Source organism: Dunckerocampus dactyliophorus, chromosome 16 (assembly GCF_027744805.1).
Source record: "Dunckerocampus dactyliophorus isolate RoL2022-P2 chromosome 16, RoL_Ddac_1.1, whole genome shotgun sequence".
NCBI lineage: Eukaryota > Metazoa > Chordata > Actinopteri > Syngnathiformes > Syngnathidae > Dunckerocampus > Dunckerocampus dactyliophorus.
In genome coordinates, this window is record NC_072834.1 from 23,847,501 (window position 1) to 23,873,484 (window position 25,984).

General features: G+C 41.3%; 1 protein-coding gene across 4 annotated transcripts in view; it reads right to left on the reverse strand.

Annotated features, from left to right (window-relative positions):
• Window positions 1-25,984, reverse strand: part of LOC129168651 (roundabout homolog 1-like) — a 174,540-nt gene that overhangs the window by 11,112 nt on the left and 137,444 nt on the right. For all 4 annotated transcript variants that reach the window (XM_054754142.1, XM_054754140.1, XM_054754141.1 and 1 more), the window contains 15 exons: window positions 23,865-24,022; window positions 18,934-19,054; window positions 17,718-17,856; window positions 17,507-17,634; window positions 14,123-14,247; window positions 13,881-14,046; window positions 9,142-9,347; window positions 8,980-9,061; window positions 7,725-7,893; window positions 7,488-7,654; window positions 6,646-6,767; window positions 3,911-4,145; window positions 3,548-3,669; window positions 3,217-3,388; window positions 494-691 (listed from right to left, as the gene is read on the reverse strand). In XM_054754142.1, the coding sequence (XP_054610117.1) occupies window positions 494-691; window positions 3,217-3,388; window positions 3,548-3,669; window positions 3,911-4,145; window positions 6,646-6,767; window positions 7,488-7,654; window positions 7,725-7,893; window positions 8,980-9,061; window positions 9,142-9,347; window positions 13,881-14,046; window positions 14,123-14,247; window positions 17,507-17,634; window positions 17,718-17,856; window positions 18,934-19,054; window positions 23,865-24,022 (2,310 nt within the window). The remainder of the gene's footprint in view (window positions 1-493; window positions 692-3,216; window positions 3,389-3,547; window positions 3,670-3,910; window positions 4,146-6,645; window positions 6,768-7,487; window positions 7,655-7,724; window positions 7,894-8,979; window positions 9,062-9,141; window positions 9,348-13,880; window positions 14,047-14,122; window positions 14,248-17,506; window positions 17,635-17,717; window positions 17,857-18,933; window positions 19,055-23,864; window positions 24,023-25,984) is intronic.

Below are 25,984 nucleotides of genomic sequence, written 5' to 3' on the forward strand. Positions count from 1 at the left end.
CTAATCCTAACCCTCTAACCCTAATCCTCACCCTCTAAACCTAATCCTCACCCTCTAACCATAATCCTAACCCTCTAACCCGAGTCCTCACCCTCTAACCCTAATCCTCACCCTCTAACCCGAGTCCTCACCCTCTAACCCGAGTCCTCACCCTCTAACCCTAATCCTCACCCTCTAACCCGAGTCATCACCCTCTAACCCGAGTCCTCACCCTCTAACCCTAATCCTCACCCTCTAACCCGAGTCCTCACCCTCTAACGCTCTAACACATGATCAGTTAAAAGTGTACTTAGAGCTAAAAAGCACGCTAGCATTGGTCGTTATCTCTCCCTGACACATGAAAAGGTTAACGGGGCAGTTTGAGGGCCAAACAGAGCAGTGAGGAGATGCTAAAGCATCTAAAGGTCATCCTTGCAGCGCATTGAAGGCCAGTGAGTCCCTTTCATGCTGACCGACTAATGAGTGTTTTTAATTCGCGTGAACAACAGGCTACCTTTCCGGATGCCGGTGTATGTGCTGCTGAGGCCGCTTCTCTTCTTCCGGTGTCGGTACAGCCACACGCTGAAAATCATAAGAACCAGCCAGCAGGTGGCGCCAATGCCTGCAATAAATGCTGGCTGCTTGAGCACGTGAGAAATGTGTGACAGCGTGTCCTTCTCTCCACTCAGATCCATCATTTGGCCAGCAGAGTCTAGGATCAAACACAATCCACATTTCAATGTTTGTGTGATGCGCTGGAGACAAATATGAACGTGGAGAATGTCTTGGCTTAGTTTGCACCCCAACGTACCATGACATGTGGGAAAATCCTCCGTCCTGTAAGCCAGGGGTGTCCTAACCTTTGTCCCACGAGGGCCCCATAGCATAAAATGAAAGGATCCAACTTTGCCCCTTTGATGTTTTGTAACGCAACACATGTAGACGCGCTAAGAAGTCATCCACATTTTAAAAAGGAACTGCACCTCGGCTTTGTCACATCGGTGAAAAAGACTTATTCATGTCAACTTCACTCTTTGCCATTTTTGCCCCCATTTGTGTTATTTTTGTTGTATTTTCCAGCTATTTCAACTTTCTTCTAGTAATGATGATTTTATTCCTAACATGTTTTGACTTTATTCCCTGTAAAATTGGACCAGAAGTTACACCTTTATAAAGTAGCAACAAACTTTATAAAAATAGATTTTTAACAATGTTTCCACTCTATGCTGCTAAAATGGCATCACTGTACCGAGTTTATTCTTATGAAATTACAACTTTTTTCCTAAAGTTTTGACTTTATTCTCTTAAAATGACAGCTGTTTTTTTTCCCATGCTACTATTATTTTTCCTGGTAATATTACAACTTTATTCTCGTAAAATGACAACTTTCATTCCTGATTACAATACAAACATTTTTCCCAACATCATTTTCCAAAAATGACAACTTTATTATGATTGTTTTTTTGCTTCTCGTAATATTACGACTTAATATTGTTTAACAATATTTTCACTCTATGCTACTAGAATTGAATTATTTTTTATACTCGTAAAATTACAACTTTTTTTTCCAATTAGAATATTTCCTTAATATTTTTACTTTATTCTCGTAATTTTCCAAGCTGTTTTTTCAATTTGAATTGTTCTTTTTTTCTTTAATTTTCCAACTCTTTCAACTTTTTTCTTGTCAATTTTCTTCTTGTAATGATGACTTCATTTCTATATTTTCACTTTATTCCCGTAATATTAGAACTTGTTCCCCAACCTCATTTTTCAGAAAATTACAACTTTATTCGTTGTTTTGTGTGTTTATCATAATATGGCGATTTTATAAAAATACCATATTTTTAACAATATTTCCACGCTTTGCTACAAAAATGACATAATTTTTCCTCGTAATATTACAAGTTTATTCTCGTAAAATTCTGACTATTTTTATGATTAGAATACGACTTTTTTTCTTAATATTTTGACTTTATTCTTGTAAAATTACAGCAGTTTTTTCCATTTCATTTCTTGTTATTTTTTTTTTACATTTTCCAACTATTCAAACTTTTTTTTGTAAATCTTCTTCTAGTAATGACTTAAACCCCGTAATACTGTAACTTTTTCCCTTGCCTCATTTTCCGAAAATGACAACTTTATTTAAACTTTATAGAAAGAACCTTTTTTTTTTTTTTTTTACAATATTTCCACTCTATGATACTTAAATTACATTATTTTTCCTCATAATATTACAAGTTTACTCTTGTCAAATTCTGACTTTTTTTGGTGATTAGAATACGACTTTTCTGTTAATATTTTGACCTTATTCTCGTAAAATTACAGCTGTTTTTTTCCATTTCTGCTGTTGTTTTTTCCCTCCAACTATTTCTGCTTTTTTCTTGTCAAATTTCTTCTTATGACTTTAATCCCATAATATTTTTACTTTATTGCTGTAATCCTGTAACTTTTTCCACAACCTAATTTTACAAAAATTATTTAGTTTGCTTCTCATAATATTACCGACTTAAAAAAATGTCTTTTTTCTTCAATATTTGAACTTTATGCTACTAAAATGATGTTATTTTTCCTTATAATATTTTTAGTTTAGTTGTTTTTTTTAGCAATGTTTTTTATTTTTTTTAGAATGTGCCACGGGCCAATAAAAAAACACCAGCGGGCCGCAAATGGCCCTCGGGCCGCACTTTGGACACGCCTGCTGTAACCCAAGCTGCAAATTAAATTTTTCATCCTCATGATTCAAATTCCTAATCAAATAAGTCAGCGTAATATGATGCAATACAATAAAAGCAGATCGTTTTTTAGTAGTATTTTGATGGAAATAAGAACTACTGATGAATTGTGAGTCATTACCCTTCTTGCTGTGTCGAACTGAATTGTCAATGATTTATTTTAAGGTGCTGTTTTTGTTTGATATGCTTCCAAGTATGCACAGCAGAAAATGAGGCACCATATATGTTTAATTACTTGACTTTTAATACAATACAAGGTTAAAAAGGCATGAAAATGTCATTTTTCTATGGAAAATATATCTAAACTGTGACACTGTATTTTCAGGACCCCAGTTTGTAATATTAGATGCGTAATGGACGTTAGGTTAGCTTTGCAAATGCACTTTTCTTGATTTTTCTCAAGCTGCTGCACCTCCTGGTGCCTCCGAGCTGGGGACGCCCACCTCACACTTCTCACAGGCATGATGTTCATTGTCCTAATAAGTGTCCTACTGCATACTCTCACCTAACTGGAAGAATACGACCTCACTCTTGACCCCGGGTCCGGCACCGTTGCTAGCGGCGACTTCCACGCTGTAGCGAATCCCCGGTGCCAAAGCGGGAACAAGCAAAGAGAAGGTGGAGCCGTCGACCGACTGGTTGACGTGATAGCGGGTCTCATTACCCAGGCACCAGATCTGTCAGGAAGAGACGAGATGACAGCCATTACCTCAGGGACGCGTCCCACAGCACCAAGCGGCATCAGCGGCACCTCCAAGGCACACTTCAAACTTGACATGGAATGCACATGAGTGTGCCGAGGGCTGGGAGGGGGTGCAATGGGCTCTTTTTCCAACCTTGTACTCCTGGATGACCCCAGCCTCATCTGGGATGGGCGGTGCTTTCCATGATATGAGGACTGCAGTGCCGTTGGTGTCCCTCTTTGTTACTGTAACATCCTGGGGTGCTCTTCTGGGGGCTGCAATCAAGGGACACACATGGACATTCCTAAAATGGACCCTGATCCATCCTTCACAGAGCCCGAGTCACCAGCGCGTGGATGCGTTTGTTTGGCCGTACAATAACCGAGACGTATTTGTGGCAATCGTTTGCTTCAAAAACCGAATCCTACGAAAACCGAGGTTCCACTGCTCTTAGAACCCCTCAGCTGCGGGCTGAGGCGTTCCAGACTCTCGGCAAAGTACAAGTTAGAAATTCACCTTCTTCCAGCGTTCTGATCACCTTGACCTCGCTGTCGGCGCCCTGAAACTCGTCAAAAAAGGGCCGCACTTTGAACTCGTAGATGGCGCCCCTCTTGAGCTGACTGATCACCACGCCGTCCTTCTGCGGGGCGCGGACCTCCAGGACGCTCCACTGCCCCTCGGGCTGGCCGTGCTCAGCAGAGGGCCGATAGAGCAGCTTGTAGCCCTGGATGTACGGCGACTGACGCTCCACCTGGTGCACAAAGATGCAGACTTCAATACCAGCGCAAACAGAAACGACGCGAATGAGCATCCTCGCAGAGATAGATCTTCATGGCTCTCCTATTTCATTCTGGTGTCTGCCCTTACAGCTTTGCACGTTCGGATGCTGGACTCACCTCTTGGCATTTCGCTGAGAGGATATGAGAAACAAATCAAATAGTCTGCCATATATGACAACGTGATTAAAAATACTGAAGGCAGCCATTGTTTGTGTTCGAGTGGCCTTTGAGGAAGTGGAGGGACCACACAGAAAATAAAAATCCAAGTGTGCCATTTACTAAACGCACGGCCGCACTAGTCTTAACTTTTATTTGAAATTTAGTACGGGACGTAAAACAGTAACAAACATATGGTGATAGAAGTTGGGGATGCTGACCAAGCAGTGGCGTGAGGTGAAGTTCACGGCTGGTGAGGCACTGATGTTTTTTTTCCAGAGGATAGCAAGAAAAAGCGAAATAAACTAAAAGTAGATTTCAGTAGAAATTGCGTGTGAATGCTGAAGTTGAACTACAGAATGAATGTTGAAACACGATGAGAACTGAGGATGGAACCAGCAAGCATCAGGGTGGGAGACAACCACGCCAACCATGCCCCCCTGCCCAAAACACGCAGACAATTTCCATCAATAGGGGGCCACATTGAAAGTGTCCAATGGGGAAAAAGGTCACAGAAAAATCAGAATTATGGATTTATTTTAGATAGCCTACATGTCCTGAATGAGCTGAACATTTTGACGTTGGAGTGACTCTTTAAGCTGGGGGTGTCCTAAGGCTTTTCCACATCGTGAACAAGGATGCAACTTTGATATTTTGATATATTTCCAGACGGAGGTGAAATGCTGCTAAAATGACGTTATTTCATTTGATTTATTCTTGTAAAAATGGCAACTTTTTTCCACATTTGACTTTCCTATTTGGACTTTATTCTCATAAAATTGTAGCTGTTTTTTTCCATTTCTGCAGTTTTTCCTCAAGTAAATTTCCTTCTCGTAATTATGACTTAATTAATATTTAGACTTTATTTTCATACTATTATAACTTCTCCCCCCAACCTAATCTTCCAGAAATGACAACTTCTTCTTTGCTTTGATTGTTTCTCGTAATATTACACCTAAATGCTGGTAAAATACTATTTTTCTTCATAATATTCCGAGTTTATTTGCCTGAAAATGCACCTTTTTTCTCGTAAAATTTCTGTTGTTTATTCCCATTTCCGATGTAGCTTTATTTTAATAACTTTCCCAACATCTCATCTTTCTTCTCGTAATACTCTGACTTTATTCCAATAATATTATATATAATATTATGTTATTTTCCCAAACCTAATTTCCCAACAACTTTATTCCTTGTTTTGTTTGTTTGTCATTATATTATGACTTTAAAAAAGGTCTTTTTTCTTGAATATTTTTAGTTCATGCTAATAAAATATTTTTCCCTCACTGTATTACTTTATGGAATTACGACTTTTTTCTTGAAACTTTTTTTTAATTACACCATTTTTCTCTTAACATTTTAACTTTAGTCTTGTAAAATTAGAGGAGATTATTGTTTTTTTCCTGGGGCCCCAAATAGCCCCCAGGCCGTTCTTTGGACACCCCTGTTTTAAGTAGTAACCCAAGGACTGAGGATTGAACCAACCAATGTGAAATGATTTCCCCCAGTAGGAGGCACCAAATACTGTAAATTCCCATTTTCAATGGGAAAATTGCCACAGAAAATAAGAAATTACAGTAAACGTGGGGTCCCGACCGATGGCCAATGTGTCTTGAATGAGCTGAACACTTTGACCTAAAACATTTTCAAACGACACGTAGGCCGAATTATGCTCATGTTATGTCATCATTTTCGTCTTTTGAAGTTTTTCATCAGGCTCAGCCTCCCCTGACCGCATGCCACTTGTGAACAAGTGATGTCTAATTATTTACAAAATCAGTAACAGCTACCAGTTATTCCGTTCTTTTATGCTGCTACAATTTTGCGTGACTTCAGTTAGCAGCAGAATATATTTTATTGATTTTTATTTATCACTTCTCGCTGCGTCTTCTGCGTGACCATATTACAACATGTCCCCTCCCCCTCCTCATTCTATGTGTTGTCTGTTTCTGAGAAACTAATTAACGCTGACTGGTGCACACTGATGGCAAAGCGTAGCCATGGTAACCGGAGAAGCCAAAGACAAACTCTCCTTTGTTTTGGCAGGAGAAAAACCAAAAAACGTCTTTGCCGCTGTTCTTCACATCCTAATCCTCTAACAGAGCAGAAATTGTCTGAAGATTTGCCCAAATGTCCACAATGCTCACTCACCAACCAGCAATGCTCACTCACCAACCAGCAATGCTCACTCACCAACCAACAATGCTCACTCACCAAACAGCAATGCTCACTCACCAACCAGCAATGCTCACTCACCAACCAGCAATGCTCACTCACCAACCAACAATGCTCACTCACCAACCAGCAATGCTCACTCACCAACCAGTGTACCCGGACTGCAGAGGACGACAGGACAATGGGCGTGTTTAGGTGGACCAGCACGTCCCCCAACTCCCTCTGGATGTGACGAGGATCCGTTCCCTGCACAGTGGAAGTGCTGTCTGGTGGTACAAAAGATGCAAAAAATTATGTTTACGTTCTTTTTCGAATATTATTTTTCTCTATTTTTTTTTATTTGTTTATATATATTTTTGTATGTTTTTTAGTTTATTAAAAACATAACACATTTGTTTATTTTTTTTAAGTAAATAATTTATTTTTATTAAAATAAAACATAAAAACTTAAAAAAATGTATTGATTAATTTGTTACAATATCGTAATTAGGGGTGCACGGTAAGTATCGGGCTGATATGATGTAATACCGATTAAGAATAGCTCCGATAACTTAGGGCATTCACCCTCACATTCATACCTATGGACCATTTAGAGTCTCCAAATGAAGCTAACATGCATGTTTTGGGAATGTGGGAGGAAACCGGAGCACCCGGAGAAAACCCCCACACGCACGGGGAGAACATGCAAACTCCACACAGAGATGCCAATACCAGTCCTTTTTTGTGTACAAACTACAGTTTAATCTAACGAAAAAAGTATATATATCGTTTTTCAACACCGTATCGGTCTTGAGAAGCAGAATGTTATCAGTATTGGTTTGTAAAAAAAGATATCGTGCATCTCTAATTGTAACTGGAGAATGTTTATGTTCCATCTAAAAGTGTGGATACTATTGACTAAACTGGAAGTCAGACCTGCGCCGAGGCTGTGGAAATCAGTCAAGTCAAAATGGCGCTAACCAATGACATCCAAAGTTTCCACTGACCGAGTGTTCGGACTGAATCGGAGATGGTGCTGGGGTCACTAAGGCCATATTCATTGACCGCCCTGATCATAAACAGGTAGACAGTCCCAGCCTTCAAGTTGTTCAGGACAAAGGTCTGCGTCTTCACGTGGTCAGCTAGCGTCACCCATCTGCTTCCTAACGCATGACTGCAGGAGAAACGATAAGTTAAGCTCAGCAGGCATGTGACAAAGACCTCCTGAGAATGCTGCATCTCACCTGAATGCCTCAATGAGGTACGACGTGGGCGGGGCACCTCCATTGGGGCTGGATTTCCATGAGAGAGTGACAGAACTGGGGCTGATGTCAGTAACGTCCGGTTTGGTCGGGGCACCAGGAATCACGTCGGGGCCTGAAGGTAGACTGGTCTGGACAATGACCCCAAACTCTGAGACACACAAATGCAAGTAAATGCATTACATATGTACAGAACATTAACCATTGACACCTTGTCCATCCATCCATCCATCCATACATCCATCCATCCATCTTCTTCCGCTTATCCGAGGTCGGGTCGCAGGGCCAACAGCCTAAGCAGGGAAGCCCAGACTTCCCTTTCCTCCCGGCGGACATCGAGGCGTTCCCAGGCCTGTTGAGAGACATTGTCTCTCCAACGTGTCCTGGGTCTTCCCAGAAGCCTCCTACTGGTCGGTTGGGTGTGCCCTGAACACCTCCCCAGGGAGGCGTCCAAGAGGCATCCTGACCAGATGCCTGAACCACCTCATCTGGCTCCTCTCAATGTGGAGGCGCAGATCTTCTACTCCGAGTCTCTCTTGGATGACAGTGCTTCTCACCTCATCTCTAAGGGAGAGCCCAGCCACTCTATGGAGAAAACTCATTTTGGCCGCTTGTACCCGCCATCTTGTCCTTTCAGTCACTACCCAGAGCTCATGACCGTAGGTGAGGGTAGGAACGTAGATCCACCGCTCAATTGAGAGCTTTGTCTCCTTCACCACAGTCTGCATCACTCCAGAAACTTTGTACTTTGTATTCAAAAACAATCTACATGGGTGAAGATCAGTTTAACAATGTTATGAGTTGGGCTGATGTGCCATCTTCAAAATTATTCAACCTGTTGCACAAAAATGGAAAAATAATACCTGAGAGTTTGGTTGGACCATGTTTCCAATTTCATGGCAAAGGTAAAAAGGTAAAGGTGACTATGGGGTGTTTGTTCATGTCAAGACGGCTTTAATAATGTTAAAAAACGTATTTAGAAGGTCATAAACGGGTTTTACTACCAAAATATTCCCTTTAAATATAAGGAATCCTACTTTGCGGAAGTTCACTTATCACGGGTCTGGAACCGTTTAACCACGATAAACGAGGCATTACTGCATTTTTTGTCCAGCATTTTTCTGTCAATTTTTTGTCCACTCTTTTAACCACGTTCGGCTAACGTACAGTATGCTAGCCGTTGGTGGCGTTCTTACATATTTTAGTTGAACAGTCCCTTTAAGCAAGCTTTACATACCCTCCACTTGTAAGTGTGCGGTCCAGGATGCCTCTCCATTGGGACCGGAAGCAACACAAGTATAGAAGCCGGTATCTCCGAGCTGAGGAGATCCACAGGAAATATCAGATATTACTTAGCCTACAATGAGCAAGGTTATGGATGCACCACTTGGTCCCCTACCTTTGTGTAGCGAATCTCCAATGACCCGCTTTCTGCTATGGACATACGAGAGTCCGACGGTGACAGCACCGCACCGTCCTTCTTCCAGTGGACCGTAGGAGGAGGCGTGCCAGATGTGTGGCAACTCAACGCCACGGTGCTGTCCACAGGAACCGTCTGATTGACTGGGCCCTGTCTAATTACAGGGGGAGGCTGTTCCGAGCCCGCTGAAAGAAAGGGAAGCAAGGCAGCTTAGTTCCTAATTTCATATACTTACTAAATGATCGCCGTCGCCGTTGCCAGAGTTTTTACCTCAAACAGCCACTCCAACCACCTTTAACAGGATTGAGGTCATGGTAAGGTACTTGATTAATGCTAAGAATATTTCATTGGCAAATTATGCCTCACAGATGTATTCCTTCCCCTGGTCATGAATTGGCTGCTCCTCAACTGATCATCATCATTGCCACACACGGTACGATAATAACACATTCAAACCTTGGTTTTCCAACACCCCAGTTTTTGTATGATTCGGATTTGATCGATTAGCGGGCGGTCTGTCAGACGTTCAAAATGGGCGGCATTTCTGCCCAATGTCTGTCAAAAGTTGAAAAGCATCACATTTGGCTCACCTCGCCGACGTTCATTCAAAAGTAAGTTTCCACAAATGTGTTAAGATATCTTATGTATAATGATACTGATAATCTCCGTATAATGGTACCCGACAGTCAGCTTGTGACTCATTTCATAGTAAGCTTAACATTTTCCACAGAACTAGCTTAGCATTAGCATGAGCCGCCTGCATGTTTGAATGATACGCAAGCCTCTAGCTAGGTGGCAGCAGTGCTCAAACTAACCAACAGGCTACCTGTTCAAACCAGTAGAAGAAGAACACAGTCAGGAAGTGCTGGCAGTCATTTTAGCCATTTTCTCAGGTTTTACCGTTCATACACACTTGGTGCTAGCATTAGCATGTTAGATATTTTATTATTTTCGAATAAACTTACATAGACAGTGTTTTCATGTTAGATGTTAGCATGTTAGCATGTTAACAGCATGTTAGCACTGTTAATATGTTAATGTTAGCATATTAGATATTTTACTGTATTCAAAGGTATAAACTTCCATAGGCAGTGTTCAATATATATATATATATATATCAATATATTGTCATGTGCATGCGTGTCTGTTTTCCTCGTCTCTCACCTCCAAACAGGCAGGAAGGGTGTTCACTCTGTGCATTCTTTTCAGCACCTTGTTCCATAGAACAAGGGTATGAATGGAGTGAGCCCTTTTGTCAGTCATACAGTCTCTTTGTCTCGGTGGGTGGAGACGGGGCCGCTAGCATACACGCAGAGCGTAACATAGTAGAAATGAACTTAGTAGATCGCAATATATGGTCATACAGTATATACTGTATATTTTCATTGTACTTTTCTTACAAGTAATGTTCAACTTTCGTCAGGTCTCGTTAAGTGACACGCCTGATTAACATTTTTGGCTTCCTGGAACGGATCGAGTGCATTTACATGATGTCTTATGGGAAAAATGGATTGGGTTAAAGTACGTTTCCGTTCGAGTCGGACCGTCTGGAACACTTTCATGAGGCTGACCAAGGTTCCACTGTATTCCGCTTTGTTTTTATGATTATCCTCTGTAAAACATGTTTTTTGTTCATATTTGTGGGTGTCTGGAATAAATGAAATGGATTTACATTATTTCCAATTGCTGTTTAATATCATCTGAGCGCGCTATACATTTGAAAAGTCTGACACGACGTCCACGTGAATTATTCCCAGGGGTAAAAAAGTAATCGTCCCAATGAAATGCTGCCGCAAAATGAAAAACAGATAAGATGTGAAAGATATTGGAAGCAAAGTTGCCAAAGCAAGAGAACAATAGGAGGCTGTGCAGCCAGTCAAGGAAAAAGAAATCAACTTATCCCCTCCAGCAGAGCAACTAATCATTCATTGGACAGCAGGTACTGATGGAGGCAGCTTACTAAGATAACAGAACCCTCTCCACTCTCAGGCTTACATTTGAAAGGCTGCTGAAATGGGACATGGGCTCTAAATAAATAGACTAGCCCAAAAAGTTGATGGAAACATGCCTTGAAAAGCACCAGAGGTAAGAGCGGCGGGTTATTTCCATACAAATGCAGCCCTGCAAATGGGGATGAAAGTGATGTGGTGGGATGGGGAGAGGGTAGAGTGCTAATAGATCACAGCCAAATGGAGAAAAAAAAAAAAAAAAACACCCCCCATTTTTTTATTCCCATTACCTTTACCAGATTTCATAGAGGAGATGCCCCTCATTTTCCTTTTAAAGCTGCGGCATGAGGAGTGGAGGATGCGTTGTAAACATGTGCGATACAGCCGCAAGCGCTTCCTGTCATTCATTCATTTCAAATATGAACAAACGCAGACAGACGTGGACACGTGAACACGCAGGTCATTTCGTGGAGCGACTGCGGATGCTTCGGTGAAACCACCGGCGCAAGCACATCTGCTTTTTTTATTTTAATATTTATTTTTGTGTCCGGAGTCACACTTTTATTTATAGTTTGGAAATTTAACATGAGCATTCATTAAAAGGACCCTGACGTGATTCATCAGCTTTGCTTAAATATGTCATATATCGTTTGGAATTATGCTCTACATCGTTCCATTTTTCAAAGTGAACGGTAAATTGGCAAAAATGATATAGTTGATGGCGCCGGCGATGACGTGCTAGCTCTCGCTGTTCGGTCTCATTTCCTGAAGTGTCGCCATCGGAGGTAAACAAACTTAGTGGCGTACGAGACAAAGGATGTTTACAGTGGTTATAGACATTATGAGGAGATAGCATGCAAACAAGACATGACTTACTCTGCTCTGTGGCAACTTTGACATTGTGCTTCTTGTCTTTATTTCTCCTGCGTACCGGCGGAATAGCATCCTTTTCAAAATGCGCTTATAGAGTATTTTCAAGCTAAATGCTTCTTGTAAAGGTGTTCCTTCATAGCAGTCATCAGTGAAATGATCACTGCAAAGAACAGAACTCAAGGTGGGTGTCCATCTGTCCCTCGTTCTCTGCACTTGCTTCGTCCATTGTTGTCTTAAACGTTCCTCTTTTGGAAAAGAAAGCGAACTTACAGTGTCACTCAGAAGCTGTGAACATCCAGCAGCAATACAACATTTTGGCACGACTACTATTTTGGTGAAAAAGATACTGAACCAAGCCCGCCATCTACCTTGAGAAGTGTTTGTTGTGTCACTCCAATGATGTCACTTCAGGAAATGAGACTGAGAGAGCTAGCTCGTCATGGCGCCATCAAATGTAAATGTCATATTTTGCTAATTTACCATTTGCGTTCCAAAATAGAACAATGTAGAAGATAATTACAATCAACATAAAACACATTCAAGCAAAGATGAGGAATCATGTCAGGGACCCTTTAAGCCTGGGGTGTCCAAACCTTTTCCAGCGAGGCCCACATAGCCAAAAGGAAAGGCTGCAATATGCTAATAAGTTGGATGGTGAAAAAGCCTATTCTTGATATCAACTTCACTCTTTTCTTTGTAATATTATGATTTTGTTAATATAATATGATGACTTTATTCCCATAAAATTATACATTTAAAAAATAATTTTTTTTTCCTTTAATATTTCAACTCTATGCTACTAAAAATACATTCTAGTTCCACATATTTCTATGAGTTTTATTCTCATAAAATCCTCGTTAGAATGCAACTTTTTTCTCTTAATATTTTCACTTTATTTTCATTAAATTACAGCGTTTTTATTAATTTCTGCTGTTTTAAAAACATTTTCAACTTTCTTCTTATACATTTTCTTCTCATAGTTACGAATTTCTTCCCATAATATTTGGACTTTATTCTCACAGTATTATTTTTCTGCATCCTAATTTTCCAAAATTCCCAAAAATTCCATAATATTACGACTTTTCAAAAATCCTGTTTTTTTTTCTTTAATATTTCAACTTTGTACTGAAATGATATTTTTCCTCACGATGATGACAGCTTTTTTCTTTTTATATTTTGCCTTCATTCTTGTAAAATTACTGCAGATTTTTCTGTGTTTTTAAGTTTTCTCTTTAAGATATTGTTATGATTACTTAAGAATTTTTAGAATATGCTTTAAGTTAAAAAAGGGGGGTGGCGACACCCAGTGGCCGCAACAATTCATAGGGTTGAGCTTGTGATGCAGTTAGGCACACAAATTTAACAATACAGAGCAAACTGACGCTTTTTGGTACATAATACGCTTCTGCCTTGGAGGCTATGTGTCTGTAAGTAATGTGCGACTATAATGATGCAATACCTGTTGAGAAATGTGCTATTTTAGGGTTAGGGTTAGGGTTAGGGCTTGGGGATTGTAGCTGCTGCGTCAGCCGCTTACTAACTAAATTCACATATTTTCACTCTATTTTGTGAATACAAAAATGAAGTTTTATTGTGAAAATATGGCCGTTTGATATGTTTCTACATGACGGGATGCATCCAGGCGTCATGTCAGGTCTTCTTCGAGAATATTCTGACATTTTTTATTGTAGCGAATGATGACGGCAGTAGGGGGCCACAAAATATGGCCGGGAGTTTGAGATCGCTAGTTTAAGGTGTCAGCATGTGAACGTCTCCTCAAATATCTCCTCGAACCAACATCTTCCACAAAAAGAGTGTCCCTCACTCACCTTGCAGCGTATATTTATGTAGTTTGTGTATTCTGGTATGGACTAAACAAGGAAGGGTGGCACGTACTGTCCGTAACCTCCAACAGAGCTTTGGTAATAACGCTGCCAGCGATGTTGAGAGCCTGGCAGCTGTAGAGGCCACCATCAGAATGCTGAACATCGGTGATGGTCAAGCTGCCCGTCTGGGAGACAGACACGCGGCTGAAGGGCTGCGGCGCCGAGAACAACAGACTCTGCAGGGAGAGTTGAAATAAACACGTGTGTTCTACTTACACGAGGACTAGTGGGCAGGTTGAAGGTCAGTCTCACCTCACTGCCCTCCCTTTGCCAGAAGATGGCAGGCTGCGGGTTGCCGCTGGCTTCACACTGGAAGGTGACAGTCCTGCCTACTGCTGCCACCTGGTTCTTGGGGCGCAAGGCAAACGCTGGTGGCACTGCGGAAGGGGGGGAGCAGGGAGGAGAGAAGGGCAGAAGTATGCAGCCTAATCTTCAGTGATCAAAGGTGAACATTATTTACCTTTTCCAAACAGAACCAAAGCACACATCGTGCAAACATGGACGACATACTACTGCTGGTTTATGGTGGATGAGGGGTGGATGACTGAACTTACCAGTGTGGACTAAAAGGAAAAAACACATGAAACATTGTGATGAGTGATAAAGGCATGTAAGGACATACTGTATGCAATTGAAATGTGTAGCAAGTCATGCACGTGCTGCCGCGTACTGCAGTTAGACGTGTCGGGCATGTTCTCATGAGAATTTGGGATGAAGTTGTACAAAACTTGGAACACGGAAAAAGGATTACATTGGTTTTTCCCGTCGTTTCACAGCACCTTTATAAAATGAAGGCGTAGAAGACTCAATAAACGCAAAAAACGTACAAACTAGGGGTGCACGATAGAGGGAATTATGACATCGTACCGATAAATCCGAATTAAACTTTAAAAAAAGCCACGATGACGCATAATTTAAAAAAACACTCCAATGAGGTGAGATTACTCGTACTGTGCGAGTGAGCAAATCAAGCGCTCCTTTTTTTTCGCCTGCCTGTGATGTTAAAGGAAAAATGCGCTTTTTGGGCAATTTTTTTGCCCATCATCCACAATCCTTGTGTGAGACATGAAACATCTCTTTTTCTTTCTGTGCCTTCTAAAGATATAAAAGCAGAAAAACAAAAGGTAGCTAAGAATGCACGTGATGGGACACACCTATTCCACCGAGAAAGCCTTCTGAAAAAACCTGCAAAAAGCGCCAGCAAGGCTCCATTTCCATCATGTGACCTGCACATTAACCACGCCACAGCGACATTGTTATTATTATTGTTATTAACATTGTTACGCCCAAGAACTACATTACTGGCGTAGTGACACCTCGTCACACCACTCCGGCTAGCTACTAGCCGGCTAGCGACTAGCTTCACCACACACGAGCCAAAGGTAACGCAAGGTGCTTCTTACCTCCAGGTGTACACAAACTATACTTCAATCTAAATCAAAAAAGTACATGTAAAAAAATCGGTTATCGGTACAATATCGGCCTTGGGAAGCAGAAAGGTATCGGTATCAGTTTGAAAGAAAAAAAGATATCGTGCATGTCTAATGAAAGGTGTTTTTGCAGTTTTGTAGGAATTCTCGTGAGAACAGGCTCAAGAAGCGTGCACGCATAGTTCTAACTGGGGGTGTCCCAATCTGATATCAGTAAAAAAAAATCATTAGCACCGAATTATATGGGCCTGCACCGAAAAGTGTGAGAATGTGTGAATTTTTGCATATCTACAGTTGGTGACTATTCCTCTCTGAGTCACATCACTTGATCAGGCCTTGTCTAATGTTACACACCACAAAATACGTGTGAGTCTTGAGCCGACATTCAAGGCTGCAATATTGGTATCGAATCAAGGGTTGTATCAGGACACGCCTAGTTTTAACCTTGACACTATGAGACCTCAGTTTGATCATACCAAAAATAAAATATAACTCCACGATACAGTCGTCCCTCGCCACTTCACGCTTCCAATTTCAAAGTTTTTCAAAAATATACTCATGAATAAATCATGCTGTTTTGTGCTTGAACATGTTTTTTATGTACTTCTGTTGACTCAGTGAAGCATTTTTAAGCATAAAAATGGCTGAATGAAGCATGCGGCTATAATGAAGCATTCAAAGACGTTGGGATGATGTGCAGTATTGTGCACTGGTCACTAGGTGTCAGTCATGTTACTGTAATGTTGGCTGAGACACAGCAGGCACAATAAGGCTCCTGTTGCGGCTGCCCACCCCCCACTCAGCTCCCCTTGCACCGCAAGACAGCAACACACACGAGTCACAAATCTCATTCATGTCTTTTTTTCGCTTATTATGCCTTCTGTATTGGGTAATAGGAGTGTGAAGCTGACTATAGGGGTGTTATCATGTCTAAAGAGCTCTTTTGAATCCTACTTGGCAGTAGTTCACTTATCACGGTCGTGCCTTGAACCAATTAAACGCGACAAACGAGGGACGACTATGTATCCTCAATTATGCAAAACGCACTACACGAAATAAATGTTTGTCTAAGCAGATGATTGGGTAGGGTTGCTATTTTGACGATGAGTCAACTCAGGCCGAGCTGGAGGACGTCTGCAGGTGTTGCTCAACATCCACATTTTTTAGAGTGAGAAAAAAAACATGCCTGTGCAACTAAGAGATGCTATTTTCAACGTTCACTTCAGCTTATGGCAATTTTGACTGTGTGGAAGTTATACAGTGTATGACCCCCACTTGGCATGCTAAAGCACAGGTGTCGAACTCAAGGACCGGGGGCCAGATTCGGCCCACCGTGTAGTTTTATGTGGCCCATGAAAGCCTGGAAATAATAAAATAAAATACACTTTGTTTTAGGTTTTTTTTTGTATTATCTAAAAAAAACACTTTTTCTGTGTTTTAGTTGTATTATTTTGTATCAATTTTATTTATTTGGTATATTTTCAAGATCCATTTATATTATATTTAAATAAAAATGATCAAATAAAATAAAAATTTAAAAAAACTCTTTCCTGCTGAACATATTTATTTCTGCCAGTTGTGACAGAACATTTGTAGAGTTTCTTGTGTTTTTGTTTAAAATGAATTACACAATAGTGGTGGTATACTCTACTCTACTCTACTCTACTCTATACTTAGTGGTATACTCAACATTCTGACATTCTGAAGTTTGTTGGTAAAACAATAGCAACTACATGAAAATGCTAATGATCAAATATGTAATGATACATTTATTTGCTCTGCCAGTTAACCATGGGGTTAACCATAACTCAGGGTGAACCATAACTCAGGGTAAACCATAACTCAGGGTTAACCATAACTCAGGGTAAACCATAACTGAGGGTGAACCATAACTGAGTGTTAACCAGAACTGAGGGTTAACTATAACTGAGGTTGAACCATAACTGAGGTTGAACCATAACTGAGGGTGAACCATAACTGAGGGTGAACCATAACTGAGGGTTAACTCGCTGAGAGTTTAACCATGATTGCGACGGTGGAAACAAGTTGGACGCCCCTGCTCTAAAGGGAAGATGTAGATACAAAAGAGAGGGCTGAACGTAACAGCGTGCTATTTTATGACCTTACAAGACAGGATTAGTTGTTGCAAAGACATGAAAACAAGCCGCAGCAAGGAAATGCTGGCGTTGTTCAAGGACGTACTGACCATGAACGGTGAGAGTTGCAGTCGCTTCAGATTTCCCAACCATGTTCTCCACCACACACGTGTAGGAGCCCTCATCTGAGGAGATCACCTGGCGAACAATCAAGGTGTGGTCCTCTAGGATTTCATATCTAAAAAGGAGAGAAAAAACAGCATCGCGTGATTGAAAGGTGAGGCAGTGCGTTGCAGTGTTTCTCTGGTCCATGAATATCACCTGCCCCTCGGCAGGTCAGAATCCTCTTTCCTCCAGCGGACTGTGGGAACAGGATCACCTTGGACCGCACAGTGGAACTCCACACTCCCGTCTGCCAACACCACAGTGCTGCTGGGCCGCTTTAGGAAGGTCGGGCGCTCTGGTGGGCATCAAGAACAACAATTCAATCCCAAGCATCCACTGAATACTGAAAATATTGGAACACCCCGCCTTTACACTTAGACAAAAGGCCACACCCACAATGTTTGTTCTCGTTGGAGCCAACACGTATTGGATGGGGACGAGTTTCCACATAAAACTCATCCCGGCCTATTTCACTTTAATGCTTCTTTTTTGTGGTGGCCGAGTGGTTAGCATGTTGGCCACACAGTCAGGAGATGGGAAGATCTGGTTTGGAATCTCCGTCGGGCATCTCTGTGTGGAGTTTGCATGTTCTCCCTGTGGGTTTTCTCCGGGTACTCCGGTTTCCTCCCACATTCCAAAAACATGCATGTTAGGTTAATTGGAGACTCTAAATTGTCCAAATTGCCTCTCGCCTGAAGTCAGCTGGGATAGGCTCCAGCATACCCGCGGCCCTAGTGAGGATAAGCGGCATAGAAGATGGATGTCTCACTCCCCATCCTTCTTTTGGCATTTTGAAGCTCTACTTACAACCTCCTAAAGATCCAACAGTGCTAAATGTACATTCTTGCAATTTTTCAACTGGCCTTAACATTTTGGTCAGGAGTGTATTCCTTAATTATACACAGATTATGAACACAAGACATCCGACGTACAGACGGCACAGTAAAATGCATTGATGCCAAAATGATTAAATGAATACACAAGGTCATCATTTCTATCTTTGAAAGTCTGCCAATTATGAGCCATCTATCTCCAAGGTCGTGAGGGGTGCATAGCACACTGGAGTAAGCTGACCTTTGTGTGCATTCAGCAGGATTATTCTCACAGCCTTGAATAGCTCCATGAAGCACTAGACTGCATGGAGGCTCCACACGCTGACCAAGGTCACCTCATTGCGATGCTGATAAGAGCTCAGTTCCGATGGGAAATGCTGTGGGGGTGGAAGCTGGATTTTTGGCTGTAGAAGAATTTTAAGGCGGCTGCAGGTTTCTGTGTTTTGTTATTAGGGTCTGATGAGACCTGCGCCACACGATGGACTGGTGGAGTGCTGGAATGTAAACTTGCGCAAAAGAATCATCGTGGCTCATTTTACCCAGCACGGTGAGCTCGGCGATTTCGCTCTCCCTCTCCCCCACCATGTTGGTGCCGACACAGATGTATTTTCCCGCGTCGCTCTTCCTGGTGTTGGTGATCATCAGCTTGCCGCTGCGGATCTAAACGAAAGCACAGCGAATATTTGCACAGCTGTATTTGCAAAAGCCCTCAGCGGCATCCTCATGCGCGCCGTTTGGGCGGCACAGAGTGACGTGTCGTACCCCCCCAGCAGTTACTGCTAAATCATGCCAAGGAACATGCTTCATGAGAGATGCCATGTATCTGTTATCTCAATGATGACATGAATTAAATACAATTCATGGATTAAATACTTTAATGTGTTAGTAAATATGACATTTACTCATGAAATACATTTATTTCCAATTTTAATGAATTAATGACATGTTTAATAAGACATTTGTGTATTTAAATGCAATTTTAATGACTTCATGACACATTGAAGTCATTATTTAAAGACTGATTGATGTCATTGTGCCCCATGTGATTAGGCTACCTGTGTGCATCTGTATGCATCACCAGAATGTGCGCTGCCTCCAGTCTCTACTAGAGGTCAGCACTTTTCTAATTACATAATTCATGACTGAGAACAAAGATTCGCTGCCTCTTTGTAGAGACTCGCCTCTGATGTTGTGTCAGTCACTTTGCCTTCAACAAACTTTTTAACTTTACTACAGAGTCCACCGTGCTGTTCTTCTTCTTTTCATATCCTATCCTCCCAGCCCCCCCCACTGGGCATAGCTGTCTTTATGCTATGAACGATATAATACAATAACACCACACCATCAGCCAACTAACACGACGAGAGAGAAAACACACACTGAGACACCAACGACCTTCAGCAAGATCATCTTTTGGCTTTTCATCGTCGTGATTCTTTCATTCAAGGACGACCTCTTAGCCACAGGTCAAGAGGTGAGAGGTTGAGGCTGCTGAACAGCACGTGGTGGCCACTCAACAGAGCGTAGGCTGCATCATTAAACTCATGCTGCAGGGATGTACAGCGTGTATCCATCACATCAGCGCCTGTACTCACAACCCATCCCATGAAAAAGGCATGTATTGTCTCTGTTGCCAATGCAGTTATAGCAGTGTTCATGGCTGGTGAGGCACTGACAGCTTTGGAGTCAAAAGAATACTTTGTGGTGCTGTGCTTTTATACCTGTATGAAGTATATAAAGCACATGCGTCCTCCTTCCCCAGGAAACGTTATAATACTTTGTTGTACAAGTCTGATCACCTTCTGGTGAGCTTGGCAGTCAAATTCATTCATTTATTCAGCAGAGTATAAAAGTATGTTTAATGTATAGTCACACACCTCGTTTACGACGACCTGACCAATAAATGGAATATTTTCATAATTACAGCATAGAAAACCTGTTTATGACTTTCTAAATATGTTTTTTTAACATGATTAGAGCTCTGTAGTCATGAAATAACACCCCTATAGTCCCATTTACACTCCTATCATTCATTGTTTACACCAGATTGTACAACTATTATGCTACATGGACTCTCGACGGCTGCGAGCTAACGAGATAAATAGTTAGTCTCAAATTTTTTCTTCTAACTTAAAAAAAAAAGTTTCAGACGGAGTGGGGAAGAATGACAAAGTAATTAGCCACAAACTTACCACTTCCACACGGACTGGGAGGAGAACCTTTTTTCACTCTGCATCCATGGCTGGCTACACGTAGTGCAAGGTAGGGTCATGTAATGAGGACGGCTCTCATCTATGTAACATTACTGCTGCCTAGTGGCCAGAATACTACATATCATTTTTTCAATATGTTTGGACTAATGATCCGCCATAGTTTACCACCAAACAGCACCATTTATTCATTCGTTCATTTCTGAAAAACTGTGATATAACAATTAAGCGATAATCGAACCGTAATATTGCGAGGGACGACTCTTTTTGACTTGCTGCCTTTTCCGCTCTATGGAAGAACGGCAGTGACAAGCACCATCCAGAGTGCCTTGGCGTGACATTTCTGATGTCACACTTGGATGAAAGACATGACACGGACATGTCATAGTGGAGAAGAAATGCTTCAGCATCATTAGATCATTGGACCCAAGCAAACCGAAACTGGCATGTGCCATGATCCAACGCAGACGGTAGGCAGGGCTCATCTGAGAAGGTGCAAACTCAGCAGTTTTGACTTAGGAAAATGTAATCATACAAAAATACAATTAGAATAGAATTCAATGGACAAATATCCATCCATCCATCTTCTCTGTACTTATTATTTGAGGTCGGGTCGCAGGGGCAGACTCCCTTCTCCACTTCGTCCAGCTCCTCCTGGTGGATCCCGGGGCGTTCCCAGGCCAATTGAGACACATAGTCTCTCCAACGTGTCCTGGGTCTTCACCGAGGCCTTCTACCAGTCGGACGTGCCGTGAACACCTCCCCAGGGAGGCATCCAGGAGGAATCCTGACCAGATCCCCGACCACCTCATCTGACTCCCCTCAATGCGGAGAAGCAGCGGTTCTACTTCCAGTTTCTCCAGGATGACAGTGCTTCTCACCTTCTCTCTAAGGGAGAGCCCAGCCACCCTACGGAGAGAACTCATTTTGACCCGCCATCTTGTCTTTTTGGTCACTACCCAAAGCTCATGACCATAAGTGAGGGTAGGAACGTAGACCCACCGCTAAATTGAGAGCTTTGCCTTTCGGCTCAGCTCCCTCGTCACCACAACGGGCCGATGCAGAGTCCGCATCACTGCAGACGCACGCCTGCCGTCCATCTCACGTTCCATCCTTCCCTCACTCATGAACAAGACCCCGAGGTACTTCAACTCCTCCACTGGGGGGAGGATCTTATCACCAGCCTGGAGATGGAACTCCACCCTATCCGGACTCGGACTTAGAGGTGCTGATTGTCATCAAAATATTCATATGATTTATTTCATGTTACCATTGTTTGTTTTTTTCATTTTCTCCATGACTCTGCCTCACAGAGCACATCACTGAGTTACAAGGTGAAAACATAACATTTGCTGCAAATACTCCCTTAATTAGGTGAGAATGTACTCCAGGCACTATTGGAATAAGATACTGTGGATAAAAAGATTACGAAGATATTTGTGGGAACTAAGACTGCTGACCGCGTTCAAACGTGAAGACGTTTTAAAATGAGCTGCAGTGCCGTGACATCACTCAACTGCCCGTTCATTTCCCAACAACGTTTGTGGTTTGTTGCCCCGCTCACATTTTAGCAGCTGATTAAAGAGTCAACTTAAAAAAAAAAAACTTTCATTTTTAGCTGCAATTTGAGTGGCAAGAAATGTGGTTTGTTGAGCTTCCATGTAAAACGACTCTGCAAAAATAAGTTCTCCGTCTCTACTCAGCCTTCGAAAGAATAAACTGTGCGAATACGGGGCGCGGATATATAATTAAAAACTGTAAATCACACTTCCGTGTATGATAATCCTGTGAAATATGTTGAAAAGAGCAAACATACAGTTCGCCGCTTCTTATGCACGCCCTTGCAGCAGCCAGGACACCAGGAGGCATGAATCACTTTTGGTGAACTCCTATTTTCTTTGTAAAGTAAATGATGTCTTTTAGGTGAACTCTCATGGCAAAGTCATATTTCCATACAGAGAAGATGATTAGGGAGGACAAAGAGAGGCGTGCACGGACTACAAAGAAAACAGCAGCCTTTGTATTTGCCTCGGAGGAGCCTCTGCTTGGTTCTGATCCGGGCCTCTTCTTAAATCACAGCTTGCTGCTCTGTCCATCACAAACCTCCCCGCCCCCCCGAGGGACTCTACCTGTCACTGCCCACCAGCATGAGTTTTGAAAGATGGAAGACATCAGCACGTGTACACACACATATGTCCTCCTTACCAACACTTAGTGCAACCATGACGGCTCCATCCTTAAAGGCAGCAGACGCTGGACAAACCCCCCGGTCTAAAATCACCACCATGGCTGCTAAAACATCACGTCTACTCGACAGTTGCACTGCATCTTACGAGACTGGAGTTTAAGTGCTCATGACGGGTAAAATCACACTGAAAGGCACATTTCCCGTGTTAAGCGGGAGTTTGATCCCCACGTACGTGTTGCCACACGCAATTTTGGGGAAATGTGAGAAAAGCAGCTTTTTGTGAAAAGATACATTTCAAGCATAACTTTCACTTTGACACCATTTTCGTTTTGCTTTTGTGACATGAACTATATACAATTTTCACATTTGGAACTTTGTGCATGTGCGTGTGTGCATGCGTGTGTGTGTGCATGTGTTAACATTTCCCTACAACCTGTAAACTTCTGCACGTTACACTCTCTCACTTCCTCCTTGCTGTCGAGTGTGTTTTTACATTTACATGCAAAAGATCCCTGCCAAGCTCTTATCTAATGCACTTCTGCCACCTTGTGGCCGTTTTTATGGCTTAAAATTGCTCTGAGGCAAAATGTATTAGTGGAGAGTTGCGTCGTCACCTCTTTTAGCCTCTTGCGCAAAAAAACGTAAAAGACGTATAAATATGTTGTTGGGATCGGGTGTTTGGGTTTATAATAACATATAAATACGTCTTTGCTATTGAACTATTAATCACAACTGTATCAGTGAATGTTATTATTGTGTTACTGTTGTGAATATTTCTCTTCCTTTGCTTTGCTGTGCGTCCATGGCTGGTGTTCGTGGCGTGATGTCACAGCCGCAGTTCACAAAGCTCACATTTCACTCGTATTTTGCTGTAGTGTACTGCCGGATGACAAAAACCTTTTATTAGGTGAGTACTTTCAGTTTGTTATTGCTTTTTCCAAACATGTTGTGGTGTCATGAGCACTTTAAGGCCATCGTAGATCAGGCATGGTGCTATCGTGTTAATGTACAAACTCTATAAGGTGTTTAGAGAGAAGAAGACGAAAATGAATCTGAGGTCAAAGTCTCTTACTGTGATGCGTTCCTCTCTGTCATTTAAGCTCAAACCGTTTTTCCTCCAGGAGATGGTGGGCTCGGGATGACCACGGGGGGGCTGGCACTCCAGCACAGCAGGCTCACCCACAGCGACCATGACATCTACTGGGTTTTGTCTGAAGTCGTCACGTAAAACTGTGGGAAAACACACAAAAACAGACCATTTGACTCAAACCATTTCCCCAAATTGGTTTCTAACCATTAGCCGACTGCCAAAAGAGCTTGCCAAAACTATGATGAACATAATCCACTATAATCTACTAAAAACAGCAATCTGTGCTGCGATCCTGACCTTTCCATTGACAAACAGGGCATAAGGTCCGTAGAGGTCAACCAACACGGCAGATTGAAAAACACCAAACGCTCGGCTTGAGAGCGTTCCCATTTGTGGCGGTGGCAAGCTAAAATGATCACCTTTCTACAGCAAAGAAGAAAATCTGCTTGTCGTCAAAAGCTTAACAGGAGACAAAGAAAACTTGCGTTCGTCCAAAGTCCAGCCATGATTGGAAGTTGCCACACCAAAATCGAGTATACCTTTTCTTCTACACGCCCTTGCAGCAGCCAGGACACCACCAGGCATGAATCACTTTTGGTGGACTCCCGTTTTCTTTGTAAAGTAAATTATGTCAAAATATTAATAGAAAATAGTTGTAATCTAACAAGAAAAATATTATGAGAAAAAAAATGACTTCATTTTAGTAGCATAGCATTTAAATACTAAGGAAAAAACTGGAAAAATAAAACAAAAAAAACGCTGAAAATGAAGTCAAAACTAATCTAATGAGAAAAAAATTTGAAAAAAAACCATAATTTTAGTAGAAAAACATTTAAATATTAAAGAAAGACATTTTTATTTATTTAGTTATTATGAAAAACAAACAAAACAAATAAAGTTGTAAAAAAAGTTGCAATTCTATGGAAATAAACTTAATATTATGAGGAACTATGATGTCATTTTAGTTGCATGCGGTTGAAATATGAAAGAAAATACTGAACTTTTAAAAAGTTGTAATAGTATGAGAAACAAACAAAACAAAGTTGTCATTTTGGAAAAATCAGGTTGGGGAAAATGTTTTATTACTCCGGGAATAAAGTAAAAATATTATGGGAATAAAGTCATCATATGCGAGTAGAAAATGACACTTCTGTGTATGATAACCCTGAGAAATGTGTTGAAAAGAACAAACATGCAGGACACCTTTTCTCATGCACAACCTTGCAGCCTCCAGGACACGAGGAGGCATGAATCACCTTTGGTGGACTCCTATTGTCTTTGTCAAGTAAATTGTAATAATAATAATAATCATAATAATACATTTAATTTGTGAGCGCCTTTCTAAAAACCCAAGGACACGGCACATGACACAAAAAAACAATAACAAAGGGTAAAAATAACATAAACAAGTCAGAGGGAGTATGCGAATTTGAACAAATGAGTTTTGAGTCTTGATATGAAGATCGGGAGTGTTTCGGATGTCGATGGGAATGAGTTCCACAGTCTGGGAGCAGACGGCTCATTAATTATGTCAAAACATTAAGAGAAAAACGTTGTAATCTAACGAGAAAAAATGCAGCATAACAGTTAAATATTTAAAAAACCTGCAGAAATGGAAATAAAAACTTCTGTAATTTTCTGAGAATAAAGTCAAAACTAATCTAACTAGGAAAAAATATGAGAAAAAAATGAGCATAAAAAATAGCATAAAATGTAAATATTCAAGAAAGACATTTTTTAAAAGTTGTAATATTATGAAAAACAAACACAACAAATAAAGTTGTACTTTTTGGAAAATGAAGTTGCCGAGAAAGTTATAATAAGGATGAGAATAAACTCAAAACAGTAAATAGTAAATACTCAAAGTATAAAGTCATAATTAAGAGAACATTTTTAATACTTGTAAAATACAAATTTCAAAAACTGCAGAAATAAACAAAATAAGCTTTGATTTTACAAGAATAAAGTCAAACATTTTATGAATACAAACGATGTAATTTTTGCTGCAAGGAGTTGAAATATCAAAGAAAAAATGTTGAGCCCTGTATGGCTGACAAAACGGCTCACTCCGTTCATGCCGTTGTTCTATGGAACAATCACAT